General features: G+C 45.0%; 2 protein-coding genes across 2 annotated transcripts; both read right to left on the bottom strand. All coding sequences in view use genetic code 11, as the record gives it.

The window, feature by feature from the left end:
* Positions 1-10,820: 10,820 nt before the first annotated feature.
* On the bottom strand, positions 10,821-12,077 carry EGR_08625 (hypothetical protein; the record flags this gene model as incomplete). The annotated part of the gene is made up of 1 exon (XM_024497874.1): positions 10,821-12,077. The coding sequence occupies one exon, from the start codon at positions 12,075-12,077 to the stop codon at positions 10,821-10,823; it is 1,257 nt and encodes a 418-aa protein (XP_024347699.1).
* A 1,072-nt stretch (positions 12,078-13,149) lies between these two features.
* EGR_08624 (hypothetical protein) lies at positions 13,150-14,538 on the bottom strand (the record flags this gene model as incomplete). Its single annotated transcript, XM_024497873.1, has 1 exon — positions 13,150-14,538. The coding sequence occupies one exon, from the start codon at positions 14,536-14,538 to the stop codon at positions 13,150-13,152; it is 1,389 nt and encodes a 462-aa protein (XP_024347698.1).
* Between the last annotated feature and the right edge of the window lie 352 nt (positions 14,539-14,890).

Genomic DNA, 14,890 nt, shown 5'->3' with positions numbered 1-14,890 from the left:
CTGTCTGCAGGCTTTTCCCTTTTTATAACCACACTCTCCTATGGCCAGGTCATGTAGGAGTTGTTTCTGTGGCTTCTGGAAGTGCATCCATGCCAGACCTACACATCGTCTAACAACGTCTAATGATGTGCAGGCAGGGTCTTGGTTATTACAAATGGAGTTTTGTCAAGGTCTCTGCGAGTTTGTGTTCAGGTCAAACTGTGACTTTTTGGGTTTTGAAAGGACGGAGAGATTAAGCAATTTTGCGCCTAATCTCCTGTTGGTAGAATGATTTATCTGTTGGTGCAGAACCGTCCTAGTGCAGCCTCATTCACGCCGACGTGTGTGCTGGAATGCTGACCTTTGAATAGCACAGAGAAGGGATGTATGTCTTGCACACTTTCGTTCCATGGCGGGTGGTTGCATGGCTGTCAGGCGTTCAGGAGCAGTAGTGGTAAGCAAGTGTGTGAAGGAACAATTCACAGGACTGCCTGGCTGACGGAGCTGACGAGATGTAGGATCGACCGTCTTTGAAGCGGTTACACTGTTCAGCGGATCAGATGTCTTGTTGTATCCGAGCTGATGTGTTTAAAGTCTTTTCTGTGAGGAGCAGGAGGTTATTGGCGGGCTGCTGACAGGCGATGCCAATGACCACGAGTTGTTGAATTCGCCCTCGTGGTCACACACTCCTGCAGCGATGTAGGCAGGAACACGTGCACCTGAAATGGAATGGTACAGTCTCGGCAGGGTGGTAATCTGCGATTGAAGACACTTGTCAGCCAACCGTGCGTGTGTGCAGCACCGCCGTGGTATCATTGCCGTTGAAGAAGTCCTGCTTTGACGCAGGCATTTCTCCCCGTACCAACAGGTTACATGGAAAGGTAATTTACCTGCTGTTTGAAAGAAAAAAGGGAAAAAGAAGAAGAATGCATACTTCCTGTGCGGGTGTCACCTGGTTCTAACCTTCTCCCTTTTGTTGTAAATCATCATATGTGGCCCCCACTCCACTTATCAGACACAAAGTGTGCGGAGGAATGTATGCAACATTAAACTGATGTGTTTATTCAATTTTGGCACACATTTCTGCCCATTCTGTTCCATTCCGTTCAGTTCACCAGCATTTTGTGAGTTCCGGCCCATAATATGCCTCTGATGGAACCCGTAACCCACTGATATAGGAGATGAGATCACTCGGATTGTAACCTGTTGCGACAATAGAAAGTGCACAGCGCGAAGCGCAGGATTTTATGCTTTCGTTATCAACGTCGCATATATGTGACACCATGATATTCTTTATTGGAACCTCTTAATTGTTCGCAAGACCGAGACGTGTGGCGTGAGCGGATCACCAGAATCAAGTCAACATCAGATACTCCCTTTTTTGCCAATCGGCGCTATATTTGGGCAATGGGACATTTTTTTCTGTCTTGGCCGAGAAGTTCAAATTGTCATCTTTTTAGCCTCACAACGTAGCCTCGCCTGATCAGGCTATAGACGAGGTTGCAAGTTTGTCGTAGTCACGTATTCAGCTTGTCTATTGTTAGCCAAAGAAACGTCACCATGCACGAGGATAGATGTCTCCCCTCACTTTCCTTCCGCCTTTTTTCCACCTGTCTTAAATTCACATTGCGGAAGATCCTCTGACTGTTGAGAGCAATTTCTTCTAGCCACCTCCTCGTGGTTAAAACAATCAGTTGGTTAGGCTAACCTCATTTTCTTTCCTAAGGATGCACTCTCAGGTTGATTGATTGTGTCAATTTGACAGGTCATGAGTTTATAAGGTTGCCAAATACCTTTGTTTGAGTGTGTGGGTGGAACCTCACTTGCCTAGCAGCTTCCACTTCACCTCCTTCCTCCCACTTAATGTGGGTGCAAACCGAATATTTCATCTCACCTCATTTTCAATCGTTACGAAGCGGCGGGTCTGCCTGAATTGATTTGTTCTGCTACTGTGAAAGGCGTTTCCTCCTCCTCCTCCTTCTCCTCCTCCTCTGACGTGAAGTGAACTTCTCGAGCTTTCAAATCCTGTTCAACTCGGTTCGTAAAGTGGAGAGGTGTTTTGGTGTAGCCAAGGTACATCGAAAACCGCGCCAGATTTTTTCAAACCACGCGGGCTGATTTGGTACTCGGTAGTTAATTTAAACACGGGACACTTGTAGCATTTTGGAAAGTTCTAAACGCTTCCTTTGGACTTTGTTATTTCATGCCTGATTTTGTGGGTTTTTTTGCGACCCTCCAAAAAATTGCTCATTTTATTTGCCCAGATCGTTTTTGTCCGTAGGATGAAGTAACCACTCCGGTGACTTTTTAAGGCTACCGAAGGGGTCGTACTTCTCGGAGGCCGACGTACGAGTGATCGACAGGGCTAATGACGTGTCCTTCTATCTCAGGCAATTTAAAAGTTTATTCCGCTCGTTTGAATGACGTCTTGGAGTTTGTAGTGACTCGGGATGAATGAACATGATGTATGATGAGATTTGTACCCCTCTGCGCCACAACTCAAGCTAAACTCGGTCCCACAGCCTTAAAAACTCACTTCTTGTCAAATTTTATGAAGAAGATGGGATAGATGTTTGGGTGTGCTCCATTTACCGCTAATTCGAGATTAGCGTGTGAAGAACAAGCTGTTGTGATCTCTAACTTGTGTGGTAGTGAATCTGTTGGCTTCCATGTACACCGCCTACACCCTCATCCCCACAAGATTGTGGCTGTTTTTTGTGTGCCTGTGGGTGTGCTGAGACCGATTGATCTACTCGGCGCAACTCTAATGTGCGCAAGAAAATTTTTTCCTGAGAAATAGGCAGGGCTAGCCATTTGGTTGGAAGAAAGCACACCGCGAGACCTCTTGCCGCAAAAGTCACCTATGCGAGGGGCTCATACGCCACCTCGAGGAAGGAGGAAGGAAGGAAGAGTGAAAGAGAGAGGAGGACGCTGCCTCATCCTCATTTCCTCGATGCCATTGGCTCCGAATACTTAGATTTGAAGTCGAATGCACGCTTGTAGGCAAAAATGAGACAGGAATGGAGGTTGAAAAGCCTAAGCTTTTTTCTTTGTTTCTGCCACCGTCCCCTCAGTGCTGTTTGTAGCTCCTTCTTTTCATCCACTCCTGTGGATGGCTTTTGCACCAGAGTGGGAGGTCTTCCCCACTCAAATTCAGTGATTTATCTAGGATGTTACTCTGAGCTTCATCTTTTCTGTGTCCCGCCTTGATAAAGAATGCCGTGAAGTGGTGTGCTTAAGTCCATTTCTTCTCTATTCCCTATTGCTCAATAATGCGGCACCTTGTCTCGCATAAAATCTCGTCTAATGCGAAGTAGCCGGTCAGTCTTCTATCTGAGCTGGATTTACTGACCTCTGGCAGCTTAAAATTTTCAATTCTCATTTTTTTTACTTTCTTTGTTTGACTTTTTGGTAACAGTCTGACAATTCTTGCCTCTCTACTCATCACAGTATTTAAAAGTAGCTGGTTAATTCATTGGCCTTCTTTGAGGTTGTTTTTTATCTTCATGGTGGAGTGAAAGGTGTCGAGCACACCGTCGTGACTTTCACTTGAAGACGTTACAAAGCGGTGAAATTTAAAAAATAGCTTTTATAGAAGCGTGAAAAGGATGGGTAAATTAACCCTATCAAGGGCTAAAAACTAGAAAAGTAACATGCTTAAAGACCGGATCATACGTTTTGTACTTTCGACTCACAAGCACCTACCTGGTACTTACCTACTTATTTACTTAGTAAGTAGCATAGCTGGTGATGTAAGGAGTGTTACTATTGTAAGCAGTAGTATGAGTAGTACTTATTCGGTATCCAGCTATTTTTCCATTCCATTCTACATCAGGCCCACGAAATGGACAACAATACCACTACCAGCAAGCACAGCAACAACAGATTCTGACTCCGGCAAAATCCATGCCTTCATTGGACCCCTGGAACCTGCCACAAAACTCGCGTCCCTACCACCATCGTGGCGGCGGCGGTGGTGGCAGTGGAGGCGGTTTCCGGCCGCAGCAGCCGTTACCACCGCGTTTTCGTCGCAACTCATTTAGGGCGTCGGAGAGAATTGTAAAACTTCGTCACACTCCTGATCATGAGATGGTGCCGCCACCACCACCGGCATTCCCACCCCCGTCGCCGTCTAAACCAACCACCACATTTTGGCCGCCTGCACCTCTCCCCAAAGACAGTGACGGCCGCTGGATACGGGGCAACGTCATCCGTAGTAAAGATGTCAGTAAGTTTCCAGTTTTGCTTATAAAACCGTTAATTGGAGGTTTTCACTCCTTCATCGTGGAGACGAGTGGTGCTGCTTACAAGACAGTCAGTAGAGCACATGTTTTTGTCTTCGGTCGCAAGAGGATGTAAACTGCCAGTACTACTCACGAAGGAGTTAGTAGGACACCTACAGCTCTTCACCATGAAGATAGGTGAGTTTTGCCCTGAAAACAAACTTTATTCCCATGCAACCTTCAAAGCTGTAAGTGGAAGCTCAGCAACAGACGAATAGTTCCGCTCCTTAATGTTACTTTTTTTGGTATTAAGTAGTATAACCATAACTCGGGCGACCAATACTACTTAATACTGGTAAGTAACGTCAAGTAGCTGTTGGCGGATTTCAGACGAATGTTGGGCAGTGATAGTCCTGATACAAACGGCCTTAGATGCGACTGATAATATTAACATTAATGTTTAACAGCACGGGAAATAATTGGGCTAAATATGCAGGAAAGTACTCTCATTACGCTACACCTAAAAAGCAAATTTTTGTTAGATTAAGAATTTATAAAGAATGGCATTTTATTGTGTGTAGCTTCTGCCTGTGCAACGACTGCGTTGCATGAACTTTTCTTTGGGTTAAATGTCGACAGATTGAGGTAGTCCTGGTGTCCAATGGTTTTTCGTCACTGCATCTCTGTAGATTCACTTACCCCCGCCAGGTGCCTTCTTTCAGTACTATTTTGGCGCTGTATTCAGCCTGCAAAATCACCTACTTCTGTCGCTAAGGCAGTAAATGCTAGAGCATAGTAATACAGCGTCATGACACCAAATTGGTGACCCACTTAGCTATGCAGGGCGTTACAAAAAAGCTCACTTTACTGCACCAGTGTGGTCCTTTCTTGCCTAATTTATGCACACTTCACTTACTGGGAAGCAGAATACAAATGCAAGCCGATTGGGCACCCGAGGGTGTGATCAAGCGAGAGTGAGAGTGATCTGATCAACAAGCCTGTCCAACTAAATGCGCATTTTGATTGCGCGATGTACCCGTAGCAGGAGTTAATGCAAATGAGGCTTCATGTTGGACTCCATTTACTTCTCCTGTCTCTTTTCGTAAAAGACTCGCTTCACTCACGGGTCACCGAGTCCCTCCTCCTCCTCCTCCTCCTCCTCCTCCTCCTCATCATCATCATCATCACCATTTGAAAGAGCGATCGGTTAAGGTGCGGGCTAACCTCCACACTCCTGACTAAGTACAGATTAGAATGCAAACACTTAGTTGCTAAAACGCGAAAAAAGGAAAAAAAGAAGAAAGGAATGATGATTACGAAAGGAGTGCCATTAAAATACGACATCTTCGGTGCTTGGGTATTTACTTCAGGCTTGCTAATTGTGATTGGATCAGAAACTTTTAGGAATGAAAGTCCTCTTCTTAACAGAAACGCGGAGGACCACACCCCACCCTGTTGCAGACTTACCTGTGAAATGACCATTTGCCTTGCTTTAAGGTGAGAAGGAGGGGACTACTGCCTGTACTTCACCATCTCATTTTTGAGGAACAGGTAGGATTGATCCCTCGGTGGGGCGAAATCGCCAGACTTCATGCCTCATGCAGCAAAACTGACTCGTCGGATGGCCTTATACTGCACTTTAGGATGAAAATGTTGGTCTTGGCACTACAGAAGCACATGCGGAGCGCCTAGATGGAAGGCGCTGCAGTTAAGTGTAGTTTAAGCTCGTATCTCATTAGGCAAGAGTGAGGGATTGTGGTAATAAATTGTTAATTGCCTCCTTACTCTCCTCTTCAATAGAACTCATTCTCACCGGAAATACTCTTATCCCTTTTTCCCCCGTAGGCTGATTTCATAGCCATGGAAACGTTGTTCCCCTGGCTTTTCTTTGGCTTCTACTCTGAGGTACTTTTTTCCTCGTCTCTTCAATGGTGAAGCATGCATCTTGTGGGCCTGTTCACTACCCCTCCGCCTTTTGCTGCGACATGACCTCTCTCCTGCCATAGATCCTTCCCAATCCAACTTCTCCAAATTAATTTCCTCCCTCATTTTCTTTTCTAGGCTGATTTTTTCCAATCTTACAGATATTCGCCGAGAAGTGGCCATCGGCACGCAGTCGGATGAAATTTCAAAGATGCCTGCAGACAGCGACAGTCCATTCGTCAACGCGGAAGACGATGACGAAGACGACGGTTACATTGATGACAATCCTCTGGACGATTTGGACCAATTCACCTTGAAGATTGACATGGACGGTGGCTTCATTGTCTATGACGCAACCATCTGTGATCCAATTCTTTCAAAACCCATCAGCTCGTGGATTGATGATGTCACTAGTGAACCGAATGACAGTGACACCGAAGGGAGGGATGGCCGTCAAGGCTTGACGGCATCATCACCTCCTCAGAAGACCACGACGAGTAAAGCAAAGGTGCCAACGGAGAGGGCGGGGAGGGACGTGCCAGACATGGAAAGCTACATATTTTCCAACTCTTCGCTTACAACGTCTGGTGTGTCCACACTTTCCAGTTTGGATTGTCGTCTAGTTGGAGAGGATGTTCAGGTGGCGTCAATTCAGAGGTCATTCAGTGTGGATAACCTCGACAAGTTCTCAAAACCACGTAAGTTGAGACTTAATTCGGTTGGAGGGAGAGGGTGTTAATCTCCAGACGTCTGACTGAATGAGTATGCACTCGCTGATGGTTGATTTTCTAGGCCGTGTGGAGTACTTGAGGGAGAGCGATTATCTTCAAGTGGCGTGGGAAGACTAAACCACTTGATGGAGGCGAGTGGGTGTTTACGGCTTTAGCTTTTATCATGTAACCATCTCTCAAGTTATACATCTAGCGACACCTCCATCTACATAATGATCCACCCATTCTCTTCATTTCCTTCTCCGTCTTGGGTTTATCCGTCCATCCATCCATTCATCAATCCGTCCGTCTCATATCCATCCATCCAACCATCCTGCACCCATTCATCCATCTATCCATCCATTTATTTGAGTGAATTAATGCGCATTAATTGTTAGGTCGACACTTTATAACGTTTTAAAACCGGAAATCGTTTCATTTGGTCTTCGGAAATTAAATAATGCGAAATCTGGTGTTTGAGTTTGCACATTTTGAGATTCCGTTCGAGGCTACAAAATTCCTTTTTGCGAATTTGGCTGACATCTCATCCTAATTGGCTGTTCCCGGCGCCTAATGCGATCTTAAGTGCCCCAACTTTTCTCAAGTCGACTTACCGCATGTGAATGTCGGAGTCTATAGTCCGTTGCCGCGAGATTTTTCCACTACAATGGCAACATTCAATGCTGAATTGAAAAGTGAGTCTCCCTCTACTCACTTAAAACTGGAAAAGAGACATCAAGGGCTGCTTATGTTGCATCTGTAGACGTTACAAGGGCACGAGAGTGCTTGGAGTATCTAGGCGAGTGACAGAGCTGAATCCTGACTGACTGCCAATTCACGTGTAGTTTGAGATGGTTATGTCGGCACCTTACTCACCATTCTAATCTCACTCTAGACTTTCTCCTCACCTGACACATGTTACCCCCTTTTAGAACAGCACCACAAGTTATCAGTCATCATTGTGGTTTGGATTTATTCCACATTGAAACGCATATCCAACGACATCACAAGCATGTCACTTATCCGTCATTCCAAGACACGACTCGGAAAGTCATAAAGTACATTTAAATGGCGGTGTGACACTTTTGCAACATTATAACATTTTGTTTCTATGTAACTGCGCTGTTTGTCACTTTATAGGTCCATTTCAAATGTCACGGAGTCGCTCCAAGCGCACACTGTTTATGCGTGTGTGCCTGTATATGCATGTGTAAATTCAGAACGAATGAATACATGAAAAATTAAGTTGTGGATTCACATTCATGGTACTGGATTATCAGAAAAAGGGGAGAAAAAAGGTAGGAAAGTGAATCTAAATGCGATAAAGTTGAGTGGAAAGGTCATTTTGCGTCAGCTGACCAATCAAACGCGCGAGACTTTTTAACGTCCATTCACTGCTGATTGGCTGGAAGGAAACCTAAATCGCTGATTGGTCGGCCTGAAGTAGCCGACAGCGGATTTTAGTTTGTTCTTTTTTAGCAGAAAAAAAAACAATGAATAAAGTAGGTGAGTCAATGTTAAGAAATGAACGTCATTTAAGATGAAGTTATTGGCGTCTGAAGCATCAGTCATTGAGGAGAAATGTAATTTAGAACCGTCGTGGTATATGTGATTCGTTTTTGTGTCGATGATATTTCGCCTTGATATTCAGTTGAAATCTGTAAGTTTTTCATCTTTCACCGGATGACATTTTGAATTGAATGTCTCAAACGTTTGATTGTGGTGTATTCTGCAAATAGATCTAGAACTGAGACCACGAAGAAATTTTTTTCTGGTCTATCTTCGAGTTCCTTCAATCAGAACTCTAGGGCAAGCGACAAAAAGCATAATCTAATGGAGCTGAGGTGGTAGGTACTGTAAGCTTGTGACGTGGGTGTTGAATAGGTTGTTCGGAAATAACCAACTTAACGACGACTGCTATATGAATATCCTTCCTCATCACGTGCCAACTAGTCAGTTAGTCAGGCAAACACGCCAAAACAAGCAGATAGGCTTCCAAATTGGTTGTCTGTCGCCTTCTAGATAGGAGACTTTCATTGCATGGTGGACAAGTGGGCGGAATCTATTCGCTTGGGAGTTTCCACCATGATTTGAGCTTTTTCAGTTGATGCGTCTGTGGCTTGATTGTTCCATCACTGAAGTTTTGGTTCGCGTGCTTAGTGTTTAGTGTTTGCACGTTCACCCCAGCAGTGCAGTGCTTGAAGGAGTAGGCTGTCCTCCAGAATGTGCCGCAATATGTCCTGGTGATGTGGTTGTTGAGACGCCTCTTCTGAATGGTGCATTCTGCCGCTGTCTACCGCTCCTCCTCTCCCTTCTGCCTCTCTAAACGCTATGCGACAAATTGACAAGAAGTTATTATTTTTTTAAAACCAGGTTATGCTAGCCCAAATCACTTCCATCAGCGTTCATTCGACCCGCAGGTGGGGGTTTGTGGCTGGGTTCAAGGTAGGGGAAACCCAAGAGGGGTCACATCAAAGAGCAGCAAATTGGTCGGCCGAAACTTATTGATGCCTTATAGTGTCAATCAACAGTCGCGTCATTTACGAGTACTCCCACTTGCCAACAAGTCACTAAATTTAGCCTTATCCAAAAATCCCTGGAACCTTATTTGATCACTCAGTAGAACGCAGTTTTTGTGGTCTGTGGCGATGAATTTTACTTTGATATCCTAGCTTTGACTTTTGTGTGACTTTCTGTTCCTTTACCGGGGTAAATATGTTTGTAGAGGTGCGAAAAAAAAATGTGGAGCTCTGCATTTACTGCTGCACTGCTTTTTGTAGAATCCTAGTGGAGTGTCCAAAAAAACACTCAAAGTGAAGCTTTTTTTGTACTTTTAGGTCAACACGGCAACGACCGGTAAATAGCGCACTGTGATTTTCATTTGTAAGTGTTTACACTTCCTCCTCTATCACGTTCGCGTTGGGTACTGACCCTATTATGTATGCTACTAATAATTTATAAGTAGCAATCTTTTACCAATGTTGGATTGCTTGCAGGTGTTTTGTAGTTTTTCTTTTTCCTTTTTTTCAGAAACCGAACAGCGGCCTTCTTCTCTACCACCCACCGTTAGAACCGCAGGAAATAAGGGGGGTGTCTTTCGAATCGCTTCTTCACTTGATCATTTTTGCTAACCTGTTTCCTCCCCCCGAAGCGTGTATTGTTGCGACGTAATTTTAGTATTAAAAAAATTACCGCACTCCGTCCTTCTATTGCTTGTGCATGTGAACGCGGAGACAGTCGAGAGGTAAGACCTCGGGACGTGGTCCTTTATTGTTGACAAGCAAAGCATACGGTAGGTCTGGCGCGTGTGTACGTGGTCACTGTTTGAAGTGGAACCCGTTCGCTTGGCAGCCTCCACCATGACTTGGCCTGACGTTTGGTGTTCGCGTGCTCATCTCGAATGAGGGCGGGGGGACACTCAATGGCACATTACTTGAATGACTGCCGGGTCCTTCTGAATGTGACGCATCGTGATATGGTGATGTGTAACCGGAATTGCCGAGGTTGTGGAGACCCCCTTCTGAATGATACGTTTAAGCTCCTGCCCGCCACTCCCCTTCCCGACGGTAGAATCACACTAAAACGAGTTCCCTTGAACTTGCGGTTCACCTGACCAGCGAATAAAGCGTTTACTTCCAGACCTTCAATATACTACAATTTCCTTACTGGTGGAACTCTGCAGGAAGCTCTTTGATGGGCTCTTTCGAGACACCCGCCGACCTTAATGCACAACTGGCAACTTTGTCCTTTGAATCTGCTCCTATAGCTGACTAAAAATGACAACCCGATTTAATAATGCTACATATTCACTTCTAGAACTTACGGTTTTAAAGTCAACAAAACTGAGGGGCTTTTGGGTAGTTCATCAAAGTTATTAGCAATACAACGTCTCGATTTCTCAAGTAGAAGGCTCAGGAATTACTCATTTTAAACTTTTGTCTGGAAAAAGAGAGGAGGGAGGAAGAGATGCATTATTTTCCAGCTCCTACTCCGCCTTCTTATTGCCAGAACCATTCAGAAGGGGTTCATACTGTTGAAGGATTTCATGAAACAGCTTTGTCAACTGCCCACGACTCGAAGCATCGGCGTCATTCGTCACATCCAATTTGTACGTTTCCAACAGATCTTCAATCCCCTGCCAGGTTGAACTTGGGTTTGGAATTGGCGTTACAGTTGTAGTCTCGGCAGCAGTAGTAGTGGTGGTGGTTGGAAATGTTGTCGCTGTTGTTGTTGGTTCTGTGACAACGGAGCTTGACGTTGTTGTCGCCGCTGTCGTTGTCACCCTTGTTGTTGTCGTTGAAGTCGTAGTCGTCGTTGTTGCCGTCTTCTTCTTTGTCTTGCTATTACACTTGCCTTCGTTGGTACTCACCTCGCCATTCCACCAGTACGGTTCAATTTCGTAGAACTGCTCCTCTTCTGACCACATTGAATAGTCGGGAGTCTCGTACAGTTGATCTCGAAAGGGGCTCCATGGCAAACTCTCTTCTAGCAGTGGTAATGGATAAAAGTTATGCAGCTCATTGAAATTCCAACTTGCCAACGGAGGTTCGTATTGAAGCGCTTCCATTTGCGGCATGGAATAATCAGGAAGGCTCTCCTGGAAGTCATTAAATTGTGGCCAGTATTCATGATATCCGTCAACAAAGGCTGGTTCTGGCACATTCTCGTCGAATTCCTGCTTCTTTGAAGTTACTGGCTTGCTTTGACTCGTCACCTCCACGGTATTCACTTTGTTTGTGGTCACAGCACTTTCAGTTGTTACATCCTTAGAATCGCCAATCTGCGGTGGTTTTGTCGATTCATCCACAGGTTCTTCTTCATCTACATGTTGAACGGTTTTGTCATTCTCGAAGACAAAGTCACTTTCCGATGTTTCAGTGCTTTCAGTAGCTTGTGTTGTTGTGGTGGTTGTGGTAGGGCTTACAGTGCCTTCTGTCCTCCTCTTCTTCCCACGACTTCTACTCTTCTCTTCACTTTTTCTACTCTTCCTGACACCATCTGTTGCGTTCTGGTTCGTAGAAATGATTCCAACACTGGGAGATTCGATGAGATATCTAACGGGTTCCCTTTCTGAATTTTGAAGCCCATTTTTCACCACTGCCTTCTCCGATTCACCAGCGATCTTCACTCCTCTACTTCGACTTGAGGCTTGTGTGGATCTGCCATTCCTTGCTGCTGCTGGAATGCAGAAAGCCAGACTGACTAGAGTTAGCGTCAGCGCTGCTAACAGAAGCGCCTTCATGGTTCAAATGGATCTGGGAGTGCAGTCAAAGAAGCTCTCACCCTTTGTTGACATCTTCAATGATGTACTGTATGAGGTCACGCCATTGGTAAATTGATTGAAAGGTCACGCCTCGATTTTGTGATCGGAGTTCACTTTGACATAAGATTTGCGTGTTTTTGCAAAAAAAAAAGAAGTTTAAAGTGATTTTGAATACAAGGTGCCGTCGTGTAAGGCGTCGACGCAACGTCAGAGAGGTGAAAAGGCCATCGAATGTGGAGCTGGGTTGGGTAGCAGGATGGACCGTGGTTGATGGTTTGGATGTAAGCTAGCGCGTGAGCAGGAGAAAGAGGGTTAGAAGTGATTGGCAGTCTTTAAGAATGGAAAAAGCCTCAAAAAAACGGTGGACAGGTACAGCAGCTGAACAATTTTTTAAGCTATGCAACACTAGCTGAAGCATATCTCTTTTCAATGGCTTAGAATATCCATCCGTCAATCGTGCATCCATCCATCCCACATCAATCCTGACCGTATTCATCCAGCTCGAACCCCATTCTTCCAGCATCCATCCAGTCCGTATCCGTCCATCTATTTTGAATCCATCTATCCATCCATTCATCCATCCTGAATCCATCCATTCATCCATCTATCCATCCCTCCATCCATTCATCCATCCATCCATCTATCCATCCTGTACCCGTCCATCCATCCCGTATCCGTCCATTTATCCATCCATCAATCCATTCATCTATCCATCCATCCATTCATCCATCCACCCTGTATCCATCCATCCATCCCGAATCAACCCTACCGTATCCATCCGTCCATCCCGCACCCTTCTATGTACCCTCAGGCATGACTCGTTGTCCTCCACAATACTAGTAATAGGAAAACCAGCATCTTTTACTTCAGGAAAACCTCGATGTTTGACCGTGATGGTAACTGGAAGCAAAGCCAATCCAAGAAAGATCAAAACCCCTCCCAACTTAGCCTTCTTTATTTTATTTTTTTGCACATATTTAGGTATGCAAACGAGGTAAAGACAAAGAGAGGAAATTGAGAAGTTAAGGCGATTAGTAGGAGGTGGAAATAATTACTTTAACCATGGGATACATTCATACTCTCCTGCATTTCCAAAGTACTGACGACAGAGTTGCACAAGTCTGATCAAGGTGTCTCTCATCTCTCTCACCTTGTCTGCATCTCTTTGGGCTTGAAGTTGTTTTACATACATAATTATCAAATTCCTTATCAGTCCACTTCTATCATTTAATGACTCCGTGGCTTCCACTTCTTCTGTTGTCGAAATCTTTACCTCCAGAATCGGTACCAACGTTTCTCCAGGTTTGAAGGTGGCTTCAGAAACCGTAAAAGTAGTCGAGTCAAATATCGCGGGGACTTTTGCTGCTTCAGATGTAAAATCGCTTCCACTGCTTTCCTCTACTTCTGAGGTCTTTGCCTCCGGAGTCGATGGCAACGTTTCAGTGGGTTTGGAGGCGGTTTCAGGAGCCATAGAAGAACCAGTCGATGCGTCAGTAGACGTAAGTCCACTTTCCGTGTCCACTACTGGCTCCTGAATAGTCGAGTCAAATTTCGCGGGAACTTCTGCCAATTTCGAGGTAAAGTCGCTTTTACCAATTTCTTCCGTTAACGAAGTTTTCGACTCCAGAGTCGATACCGATGCTTCAATGGATTTGGAAGTGGCTTTTGAAGCTGCAGAAGAGCCAGACGATGCATCAGCAGATGTAGATTTGTATTCTGTATTCACTTTTAGCGGTTGAGTGGTCAATTCAAGCTTTGTGGAGGCTTCTACCGGTATCGATGTAAAATCGCTCTCATCGCTTCCTTCTGCTATCGAAGTCTTCATCTCCACAGTCGGTGTCGGTGTTTCAACTGGTTTGGAGGTAGTTTCAGAAGCCATAGAAGAATCAGATGATAAGTTAGTAGACTTGGATCCGCTTCCAGCATCCAATTCTGGAAGTTGAGTCGTCAAGTTAACTTTTGAAGCGGCTTCTGCCGATTCCGAGGAGAAAACTCTTCCCCCAATTTCTGCCGACTCTGGTGTATACGCTTCTGTTGTGGTCGACGAATCAGCTTCAGCATGCAAAACTCCAATTTCTAAAGCACGTGAGTTTGTGAAGGACTTCGGAATTCCAGGTAATTCCTTTAAATCTGGTATTTGCGATGTCTCAGAAGCTTCCATGGAAGCTTTAGCAGATTCAAGCCCACTTCCTGGCGTTGATAAGATTGTAGAACCCTCGCTTGCAATTTCCACCAAAAGTTTGGTAGATTTAGTCCCTCTTTCTACTTCCACATCTTCTGCCGTCCCAACAGTTCTTTCAACAGCCGAAGTCAACGCACTTAAATCTGTGGCCTCAAAACTACTCGATGTAGGAGTTGTTGACTGGTGTGCAACTCCAGAGGTGATGAAGGTATCGCTGCCTATCAGCAGACACAAAACCAACGCCGGTGAGAACTTCATTGTCATTTTTGACCGCCGTCAGTCTTTGCACGCATCTCGTGGACTTTGTTCCACCACAGGAAATCAATTGAACTTGAAGTTGAGTTCATCGGGTCATGGAAGGTGGTTGCGGTACACGCAGCCTTACTTGGAGTGCAAAAAGAACTGAAAAATGCGGCAGATCTGACTGACAACTGCCGAGTTTACTATGATGGGTGTTGCTCAAGCCTTTCATCTACCAAATTTTAAGCCCTAATGTCTTAGAGATAGGTCGTTCACTTCAAACCGGGACTGGGGACTTGCGAGCGGTACCCACGTATATCCGCACCAGTCTAGACACTTGCTAGTTAAGATGACAATTTTTGACGGTACT

This window comes from Echinococcus granulosus (genome assembly GCF_000524195.1).
Source record: "Echinococcus granulosus chromosome Unknown EG_S00113, whole genome shotgun sequence".
In the NCBI taxonomy this organism is placed as follows: Eukaryota; Metazoa; Platyhelminthes; class Cestoda; order Cyclophyllidea; family Taeniidae; genus Echinococcus; species Echinococcus granulosus.
This window is presented reverse-complemented; position numbering and strand designations above follow the sequence as displayed.